The sequence below is a fragment of the Gigantopelta aegis genome, chromosome 3, assembly GCF_016097555.1.
Source record: "Gigantopelta aegis isolate Gae_Host chromosome 3, Gae_host_genome, whole genome shotgun sequence".
NCBI lineage: Eukaryota > Metazoa > Mollusca > Gastropoda > Neomphalida > Peltospiridae > Gigantopelta > Gigantopelta aegis.
The window spans coordinates 77,496,356-77,508,036 of NC_054701.1; the positions used below are offsets into that span (position 1 = coordinate 77,496,356).

The window sequence follows — 11,681 nt, forward strand, 5'->3', positions numbered from 1 at the left end:
GGACAAGTGAATGGGCCACCCAGCTTTTTTAAATCTGCCAGATCCTTGTTTTTTGTCCGTTCTATGTTCAAATTCTCCATCTGCTTTATATTCAGTCTTTCTTTTGAGAGATTCTTCTGTTTACTGTTCCACTGAAGCCGCATTGCAGTCATTTCCTTGGCCGCCTTCTTATATTTCTTGTACTCATCAGCTGGCAGTTTTTCACGTAAGTCATAGCTTTGAGATTTTATGAGACTGTCAGATGCTTTGTTAACCTGACCAGCTCCTCTTACTAATAATTCATAGTTGATAACAGATACAGAGCTTTCTTCCATCATGTTATGGCCTGGTACATACTTTAACACCTCTTTTGGAAGTTTATCTACACGATATTTCTCATTATGTCGGGATGGATTGGTTCGAAAACCAAAGATGTGACCCTTCTGATTATCAAAAGCATCAACAGAATTGGAAGGAAGTGGATCCATAATAGCTTTAGGTATCCTCTGTATTCCTCCACATAAACTTTTATTGACTCAATCACCTCAGGAGCATACTTAACTTGATTAAATGCATCTTGTGACACAAACTTGAATGCAGCTTCTTCAGTGGACAGTAGTTTCTCAGGGTCAGTACTACAAAGATCCTTATAGAGGCACTGGAAGGCAGGTATCAATGCGTCATAGTTGGAGTTCGATTTTGTTAGATAGAGAAAGGGGTTGATTATATGTAGTCCCATCAAGGCACCAAGAGTGAGTGATATGGGCATAAACTCAATTTCTTGAAAAGAACGAGATATGCTTGTAAGTTGATTTGTCCCATGAATCATTTTGGACAGAAACTCTTCAAGATCTCGTTAATGATGAAGTGTTGTAGCCGCACACAATGTGAGCCTGTCAAACCTTTCATCTTTAAGAACAGTGGACATGTTTTGTTTTGGATCAATGAATATATCAAACTCTACAGAGTAGTTCCATGATTTATGATCAAAATCATGATTGATTACCCTTGTTGCACAGTCAATCAACTGTTCAGTAATGCTGTCTTTCCTGTTGGTGATGTCAACACGGAATGCAGCATGTATCTTGTCATGACCAATTCTGTGTTCTATGTCAGCCCAGTACTTAGACAAACAGCGCATGAACATTAGTGCCGGATGGACGTTGCAGAAAAGATGGAACTTTTCCCTGTGTTCATCTTCAAGTCCAATATCCAGATGTTTGCAAACAAGTTCTTCAACGTTAAGTTTGTGAGTTGTCTGATCTGTGAGCACAAAGTTGACGCGTGAAAAAGGTCTTTTGCAGGGATGCCACTACACTTTTCTAACATCTGATAAGTTTTGACCTTCAGTTCAGCCAAATTTGTCCGTGTTTCAGTATCAATTTGAAGTGTGGGAAGTGCGCTATGTTTTCTATTAATTGTGATCCCCTGAATAACGATATTTCCCGTTCCTTGCTTTCGTGATCCATCATCAGAATATGTCACACTGACGGACTGATAGGTGGACAATAGTTCCTGAGCTATTTCTGCCATCGTCAATGCAGTGATGGCACTACTTGCAGTTCTAATATTGGCTTCATGCGGTAGCGTGTCAATATCAGTTTCATCCCCCTCGTCATGAAACTTGAAATTCCTACCAAACATTGTATTTGAACCTGTAATGACTGCAGCAGTTGCCTGACGAACAGAACACTGATACATACTAACTAACTTATCAAGAGTTAAGAACACTTCTGGACGTACTTTTCTCTCACTGTTTCCAACATGGGCATATTCTTCTAGGAATGAACTGTTAATGTATGTTGAAGCTGTGGCCGGAACAAATTTTCTCTTCCTTTTGCCACCAACATCAGGATCCTCATACTCATACTCTTGGTTGTGATCGCTGTCATCATCAGTTGAAGATCCTAACGCCAGTGACACGTCTTCAAACTCAGCAGACGACATAGCAGACTGACGTTTTTGCCTCTCAAGACGTTGTTTCGTTTCATCTGTCCTCTGCTGAGTTCGTGCTCACTTTTTATCAATGAACGGCTCACAAAACATTTTCTAATATTCATAAAATTTTAACTCTTGATCACCCATCTTTACACCATTCATTAATTCTAACTCAGCTCTCCTGTTTGGGTCAGTCACAATGATGTCAAACAATTGAGTACAGTCTTCATTGAATGAAGATATCTTTGACTGGTGAGTCTTTGTACCTTCCCGGTCTTTTTTCCACCTAACAAGTTCTCTAAACCTAATGTACACGGATTCAACCTTTTTCATGATGGCTTTCAATGTTACAGTATACTGATTGCAAAACTCCCAGTGCTCCATTAGAATCATAGATACGAGTCTGGAAGCTTCAGAAATGGATCTCTTGAATGTTCCAGCTATATCAGGTCGTAATAATGCCATCATAATTTCAATAACTTTTTTACCCACTGGCAGAAGACCTGGTGGGAATGAGAAGTCCATATTAGCCACATACTGTATTTTTCCTACAATGCGACTATACCTCACTTTCACCATGGTTTATACTACTCTGACACATGTTAGGCGACTGTTAAAATTTCAATCAGCAACTACGTATACAGACGAAATTTGTACATTTTGTCTGACACTTTGTACATTTCGTCTGACACTTTGTAATTGTACATTTTGATCTGAAATTTGCAGTGACTGTGTTAGGAGGATATTAAAAAGAAGTCACAATTCACAAAATCAATATGTTTCTACAAGCAGGCAAAGAATTTGACATCTAGTGGGAAAGAAATTGTCTTTGAACAATTTGGGATGTTGAGTTGTTAATTTTAGACCATTTTAATGTTATTCGGCCTATTTTCAGACTCCCCTAGTAAGGGGGTAACATACTCCAAATTCATAAAGTAAATGGATTTTTTTTCCATATTTAGACAATGAATGTGACATCTTGATGGTTAGGGTTTTTGGTTTTTTAAATTTGGGAGGTTTAGGTAAAATAGTCAATTTAACCTATTTATCGCTATTTTGGCAATTTTCCGACCCCCTATTTAGAGGGTAACCTACCACATATTTACAGAGTAAATATTTTTTCTTCATATTTAGGAAGTGATTGTGACATCTAGGTGGTTAGGTATGAACTATGAAAAAAATTGGAGGTTTTGGTAAAATGGTCAATTTAAGCCTGTTTATCGCTATTTTGGCCATTTTCAGATACCCTTTTTAGGGGGTAACTTAAACCTCCCCCCCCCCCCCCCCCCTACTTTAACCTCATTCTATGGCATGGGGTAGTCTTCAGACCGCTAAAATGGCCGATGGCTTAACTACTATAACACCGAGGCCGGTGAGGTAATTTGAAGTCGCACTACCTTTTAATTTTTATATTTTCTTGTCGCCTATAACACAACCCTAATTCAGGGGTCGAAATGGTAAAACATGTTCACCGGTCTCAGGAGACACGTATTGTGTTTTCTTACCTGTCTGCTCAGGAAAATGTTCAAAAATATGTTTGAATGACATGTATAAATAAATAATTGATGTATGCATTCATAGTTATCACATAAAAAGCATTTCAATAGCAATTTTACACTTAAATTTCAGAAAAAAATAGTTAAGCACTAATTTATTTTGATGTAAGACATCCAAAATGACGTCATTCGAAGTTGACGTCATTTCCATTCAAAAAGACACCACGCCAAATATTGTTACGTCATTTGAATATCTAGTGATGGCGGACTGGAATTAAAGTTGCGTGTACAGTTTACAAAAACACGTTGTATTAAGCCTGAGATTATATGATAAAGAGATTATTACCCTCGTGTGTTTCAGTATCGTCAATATCATATATTAGGAATGTTTTAAAAAATGTTTTGCTTTGGGGTTTTTTGTGTTTTTTTGTGTGTTTTTTGTGTTTGTTTGTTTGTTGTTGTTTTTTGTGTTGCTTTTATGTTTTTTTGGTGGTGGTGGTGGTGGGGGGGGGGGGGGGGGGGGGTCAGAGCACATTGATTTATTAATCATCGGCTATTGCATGTAAAAAAATTATATTCGTAGCAAGGGATATTTTATATGCACCATCCGATAGACAGGCTAACACATGCCACGTCCTTTGATATACCAGTTGTGGTGTATTAGCTGGAATGACAAATAGCCCAATGGGCCCACCAACGAAAACACACGGATAATAGTCAGTGTTAGCTGGAAGAGAACATAAACACTATACTTTCGTTCAAGCCAATGAACCACGACTTGTATATCAAAAGCCATGGTATGCGTTATCCTGTCTGTGGCATAGCTCATATAAAATATCCCTAGCTACTAATGGAAAAATGTAGCGGGTTTCCTCTCTATGACTTTGTGAAAATTACCATATGTTTGACATCCAGTAGCCGATGATTCAAAATCAATGTGACCTAATGGTGTCGTTAAACAAAACAAACTTTAAACACATGTACAGTAGAATAATACTGGCTCGAATGCAGAATGGTCAAATACACCGCTACCTACGCTCGAACCACGTACCAGAAATGTATAAATCAAATAAAACTTTTCCCGTAATTAGTAAATAAAGTATGGTCGTTGACAAGACGTAGTACAGTAATTACCTTCTCTGCAAAAGGCATTCTTTCATATTTTAGTTGACAATTCATGGTGACTTTCAGATTTTTAACATTAAATTCCTAACAATTTTTTTAACATTTAATAAAAATTTCGAAACTTCCTAAATATATCTCTCGACTAGTTTGTGGAGAGTGCCCGAGATAATTATAGTACGGAGTTTCAGACATATTTGATCAAAGCTGTACAAAATACTTTCAAATTTGCAGGTTTTTTAAAAATAAATATTTCCAAAGTATCTCTCTATTAGTTCGTGAACACTTCCCCTGCGAAGTCTCATACCGATTTTCAGAATTATCTAACCAGAAATCTAGGACAAGACAGACTTCTTAATTTTTAATGTTAAATGTTTTAAAAATATATGTCTATTAGTTTGCATGTCTGACGCCATATAACCGTAAATAAAATGTGTTGAGTGCGTCGTTAAATAAAACATTTCCTTCCTATTAGTTTGTGAACTTCCCGTCAGAATCATTGTATTGAGTTTCAGAACTATCCAATCAAAACTCTAGGAGAAGATACACTTTAAATTTTTCAATGTTAAATTTCATTTAAATTTAGAAAAGTTAAAAAAACCCACATTAATATTTTTAATATTTATACAGTATAACGTCTCTATAAGTTTGTGAGGAATACCCCTGGAAATTATTATACCGAGTTTCAGAAATATCTAATCAAAACGCTAGTAGAAGATAGACTTTAAAAATTTCAATATTAAATTTCTAGTTAAAATTTGACAATTTAATAAAAATTAAACAAAACAAAAAATTCCGAAATATTTTTCAAGTACTTTGTGTAGACCACCCGTGAGGATCGTTGTACCATGTTTTATAACAATCAATGTGACCTAATGGTGTCGTTAAACAAAACAAACTTTAAACACATGTACAGTTGAATAATACTGGCTCGAATGCGGAATGGTCGGATATACCGCTACCTACTCTCGAACCACGTACCACAAATGTATAAATCAAATAAAACTTTTCCCGTAATTAGTAAATAATGTATGGTCGTTGACAAGACGTAGTACAGTAATGACCTTCTCCGCAAAAGGCATTCTTTCATATTTTAGATGACAATTCATGGTGACTTTCAGATTTTTAACATTAAATTCCTAATAAATTTTTTAACATTTAATAAAAATTTCGAAACTTCCTAAATATATCTCTCGACTAGTTTGTGGAGAGTGCCAGAGATAATTATAGTACGGAGTTTCAGACATATTTGATCAAAGCTGTACAAAATACTTTCATATTTGCAGGTTTCTAAAAAATAAATATTTCCAAAGTATCTCTCTATTAGTTCGTGAACACTTCCCCTGCGAAGTCTCATACCGATTTTCAGAATTATCTAACCAGAAATCTAGAACAAGACAGACTTCTTAATTTTTAATGTTAAATGTTTTAAAAATATATCTCCATTAGTTTGCATGTCTGACGCCATATAACCGTAAATAAAATGTGTTGAGTGCGTCGTTAAATAAAACATTTCCTTCCTATTAGTTTGTGAACTTCCCGTTAGAATCATTGTATTGAGTTTCAGAACTATCCAATCCAAACTCTAGGAGAAGGCACACTTTAAATTTTTCAATATTAAATTTCATTTAAATTTAGAAAAGTTTAAAAAACATTAAAACATTTAATATTTATACAATATAACTTCTCTATTAGTTTGTGAGGAATACCCCTGGAAATTATTATACCGAGTTTCAGAAATATCTAATCAAAACGCTAGTAGAAGATAGACTTTTATTTTCAATATTAAATATCTAGTTAAAATTTGACAATTTAATAAAAATTAAACAATAAAAAAAAAATCAGAAATATTTTTCAAGTACCTTGTGTAGACCGCCCGTGAATATCGTTGTACCACGTTTTATAACAATCCAATGAAAACTCAAGGCGAAGAATACTTTGAATGTTTCAATGTTAAATTTCTATTTAAATATTTAAAATTTAATAAAAATTCACAAATTCTAAATTTCCTAAATATCTCTGTATTAATTTGTGGAGACTACCCTAAATGATCATTGTACCAAATTAGAACTAAGATGGTCTTTCAAGTTTTAAATTTCTACTTAAACCTTTAAACTTAAATACGAATTCACAAATTCAAACACGTTTTACCAAACGTCTCTGTATTAGTTTCTGAAAACTGTACCTGAGAATTATTGTACTAAGATTCAGAACTATCCAATCAAAACTGTGTGAGGAAGATATACTTAAATTGCCAATGTTAAATTTCTATTTAAAATGTTTTAATTTAATATATATTAAAAAATGTAATTGTCAATGTAAAATTTGTATTTACGTATATTCAAAAATTCTAAACTGCCGAAATATGTCTCTATTACATTTTGGAGACTGTCTCAGAGGATCGTTAAACCAAGTTTGAAAACAATCCAGTCGAAACTCTAGGAGAAGATAGACCTAAAAATGTTCAATGTTTATTTTATTTTAAAACAAATTCAACATTTTTGAAATGTATCTCTATTAGTTTGTAGAGACCCACTCCAAAGGGGTTTTTGTGTTTTTTTTTTTTGGTTTTTTTTCTTTTTTGTTTTTTTTTTTTGTTGTTTTTTTTTTTTTTTTTGTTTTTTTTGTTGCTTTTTTTTTTTTTTGGTCTTTGTGTTTTTTTTTGGGGTTTTGTTTTTTGTGTGTTGTTTTTTTTCCCGTTGTGTTTGAACAGTGTACCAAGTTTAAGAACTATCCAATAAAAATAGGAGAAGATAGGAGACGTTAACGGACGGACAACAAAGGATAGTCGAACGAACGGACGGACTGAAGACGTATTAGTATTAAAAAAAGCTGCGCTGACAAACTTCAAAGCACAGCTTCAAACTAACTCAGGTCAATTGAAGTCAGACTGGGTCAGTAATATTCAAATGAAGTTTTGAAACTTTCATGATGTTTTTCGTTTTATGATTGATATTGATTGGAGTAAAAGGTTTAACAACTGATTAAATTATATTATAAATATAGCTTATTAAAACAAATATTGTAAACTAATCAAGTGATTTCAGTTTCTTCTATTAATGAGTGTTTTATTGTAATAAAATAGTGTTTATAATAAAATTTGCATTCACTAATCTTTTTTGTAGTTCTTTGATGTAGACGGTGATGACGTTGTTTGTTATCTACCTTATGTTTATATTCAATGAATGTTCAAGTAAACTATCATGGGCACGCATATAAATTATTCAGTGTGGTAGACCAACCCCGAGGCCGCCACGCAAACTATTCTTGTCGAATTAATTCATTTTAATTTATTATTTTATAATTATTTCCTTGTTTATATACCAGTGAATCACGACTGATATACCAAAGGCCGTGATATGTGTTACCCTGTTTGTGGGATGGTGTATATAAAGGATCCCTGGCTACTAATGGAAAAATGTAGCGAGTTTCCTCTCTGAAACGAAATGTCACAATTACCATTTGACATCCAATAGCCGATGATTAATACATTAATGTGCTCTGGTGGTGTCGTTAAACAAAGCAAGCTTTAACGTTGATGACGGTCTGATGATGTTGTTGTTTAGTCACCAAATCCAGGAAGGCTATAGGCACAACATACATATGGTCGTTTCAGCCAGTGCATCACGACTGGTATATCAAAGGCCGTGGTATGTGGTATCCTGTCTGTAGGATGGTGCATATAAAAGATGCCTTGCTATTAATGGGAACATATACTGGGTTTCCTCTTTACGACTATGTGTCGGAAATTATCCAATGGTTGACATCCAATAGCCAATGATGAATGAATCAATGTGCTCTAGTGGTGTCGTTAAACAAAACACAACTTTTAAACATATAAATGGATACACTGGTGACACTAAAGTCTGCAGATCTAAGCATTTGTGTTATATTTTAAAGGAAAAATCTATCTTTAAAAATATTTCTTTTACCGCCACAATACAATGGAACAATAAACGTGTTACTACTAACATTTAAAAATTAAATACTATTTTCAAACTCAAGTAATGAGCGCTTTTTTAGTGGCACCCCCTGTATTTACTGGCGTGCCTGACGGCTAATAGGTATGTGCAACAACCAATAAAACACCCACTTCTGTCGCTACTGGCATCAGACTAGAGTTATCCACCCATTTTGTTGACAGCTTTTTTTGTTCACTGTATATTGTGTACTGCATCTTTGCAGGCTGGTGCCATTTCCTCTGCATTCAGGTGTGACCTGTTACGGTGTGCAGACACCTTGCTAATTACCCTCACTAGAATGACACTCGAGCAGTCCTAATTTGTAATTGGCATATGTTGACTGTGCAGTATCCAAAATTTTAAACTTTTAAAGTTTAAATTTTAAAAAAAAAGAGAACTTTGTGGGATTTTTTTGTGTGAAAATGTATCAATTTAAATTAAATTGAAACAAAAATTTGAAAAAATCATATTCCTGCCAACTGCTATATTTCAACTGCAGAGAACACAATAAGGAGCAAGTTTCTTTTTGTTGTTCAGAAAAATGTCTGTGACTTTTAAAGTTATTGTATAATTACTAGTCCACTATTTGGAATAATTTGACACAGATTGCCGCCTTTTGGGGCACATGTAGTCCCCCATTTCACAGGCTCCAATAGCCATATTTGGTATCAAATATTCTTTTTATTGCCTGTATGCAACTTGACATATGTATTTAAATGCCATATGTGAGTTTGAGTGTCATGGTGAAAACAATTTTGGTCTGATAGGCATCAGACTGGAGTTATCCACCCATTTGGATACCCAAAATACGGAAACGAATGCGAAAAATATAGTTTTCTTGTTATGTGATTAATGGCTGGGGAGCTGCTTTGTATACTGGATTGTTACACTGGGTTTGACAGGTAAGAGGATGCAGTTAGTGAATATGTGCACTTGGTTTACACTGGATACTGCATACTGTCCCCCAGAGCACCTTGAAGTCATGCAAAATTTGTGTAAAATGCACAGAAATGGGTGTGATTCGGTCCCTTAGCCCACGTGTGTTTGTTTACATTGATATAACGCGGAAAAGAGCTGGGCAACAGAGGTCGTCCTTTTGAGTGTTCATTGGGCCCAGGCAGGTAATGTTTCCTGTGAAATGCTAACGGTCTGGTGAAATTAATAAAAGTGCTACAGCCACTGGGGCTACATGAGAAAACAGTGAAATTAATTGTGGTCTGAGGCCTACTGTTCACAGAAATAACAAACTGATAATGGATCCGACATTTCATAAGTTCTAGACATTGAAAATTTGCTATTATAGTTCGTTTCGGGTTAATTTAGATTATGCAAATAATATAAATATAAATGATGTTCTATACTCCTTATTTTGGATAACACAAAATGACAATATAAAAAGCCAATGTCAAAATATATGTGTTATGAACTGTATAAATGAGCACAGATAGTGTTTTCATTAACCATATAGGATAATGATCATTATGAAACAGACTATAGCTGAGAATAGGCCATTCTTTATATTCTGGGCAGCCATATTGGTTGTGTTGTGTCAATCGGAGGGAAATTCAAAGTATGCTTGGGTGTTTACGTCAACAGATAAAATAAAACTTGTATTTCATTTATAGATTCATAAATTACAATAAGGTATATATTGCAGCTTTTATGTAAACCGTTGTACGTTCATATACAACGTTGATCATTATAGCGGTGACAGACAAATGTGTTGACAGGCGATACAAACACACATTGATCGAGGCTGGCAAAAGTGTGCCTTTAGTGCATTAATTCAGAGTTTTATTCAATCACATTGTTATCTATCAGCTTTATACATATATTCAGAATCAAAATGTATTGTTTTGACAATTGTTTTATTAATTAAATTAAGGTTGTTTGATTACAAACATACCCCAACACTTGTTTTAAGACGTAATGTAATGTAATTAACATGCGCACACTTGTATGCCGCTCAGACTTATGTGACATGGGTGTACATATGGAGTAGTTCACAGTAGAACAAGAAATGAGTTATGTCGGAAATGACACACACACACACACACACATAGAGGGAAGAGTGAGAGAGAGAGAGAGAGAGAGAGAGAGAGAGAGAGAGAGAGAGAGAGAGAGAGAGAGAGAGAGAGAGAGAGAGAGAGAGTGAGAGAGAGAGAGATAAGAACTCATTTCTTGTTCTACTGTGAACTACATATGTACACCCATGTCACACACACACACGCACACACAGAGAGAGAGAGAGAGAGAGAGAGAGAGAGAGAGAGAGAGAGAGAGAGAGAGAGAGAGAGACTGGTAGCCAAAACAACTGGGCTACCGTTAACGTCGAGCCATGATTAACACACACACACACACACACACACACACACACACACACACACACACACAGTTATTGAACTGTTGAAAGAGGTGGCTTTAATCACGTGTTAGCGTTGTCGCCTATGGAATTGGATTTGGCGAAATGCTCCCAATAATGCGAGGTCAGGCATCCAGGGGTATCAGGTACGTGTCAATTTATTGGGTGGCTTGTTTTACGTACATTCATTATGTTTGCACATGTACATACACAACTGTCCTGTAGATGCTAAGAGGGTGATGACTAGCTGGAATTAAGAAAACCTCGCTTACTCAGATGGTCCCTGAATAAACGGGAATGGAAGTACTGTATGTTATGTTAAGACAAGAATGTATGTGTCTTTATTATCCTGGTTTGTTTTTTGTTGTTGAAGAGTACATCTATTAATTCCATCGAAAAGGTAAGCGGTATGATACATACTAGTATTCAATATGTTTTGTATTTTTTCAAATAGGTCTTTCGTCATTAAATTTATGGGTTCTTCTGTGTTCAATTCTCACACACACATACGTACTTTCGTACACGTACACACATTGACACACGCACGTACGCGCGCGCGCGCGCACACACACACACACACACACACACACTCGGTTTTTTGATAACCCATCTATATTCTTCCCTCCTCTTCCACTATCTCTATTTTTCTCTTTGTATCTCGGAATAAATCTCTCTCTATCTTTTTTTCTTTTTCTCTCGCTCTCTCTGTCTGTCTCTCTCGCTGTCTGTCTCTGTATCTGTATCTGTCTGTCTGTATGTCTCTCTCTCTCTCTCTCTCTCTCTCTCTCTCTCTCTCTCTCTCTCTCTCTCTCTCTCTCTGAA

The 11,681-nt window shown here is 35.3% G+C and overlaps 1 protein-coding gene across 1 annotated transcript; it reads right to left on the reverse strand.

Moving 5' to 3' along the window:
• Positions 1-2,028: 2,028 nt before the first annotated feature.
• On the reverse strand, positions 2,029-2,496 carry LOC121368852. The gene has a single exon (XM_041493602.1). The coding sequence runs from the start codon at positions 2,494-2,496 to the stop codon at positions 2,029-2,031; it is 468 nt and encodes a 155-aa protein (XP_041349536.1).
• Between the last annotated feature and the right edge of the window lie 9,185 nt (positions 2,497-11,681).

Bases quoted from the DNA above. Each gene is read 5' to 3' on its own strand.
- LOC121368852 (XM_041493602.1), bottom strand. From the start codon at position 2,496: ATGGTGAAAGTGAGGTATAGTCGCATTGTAGGAAAAATACAGTATGTG.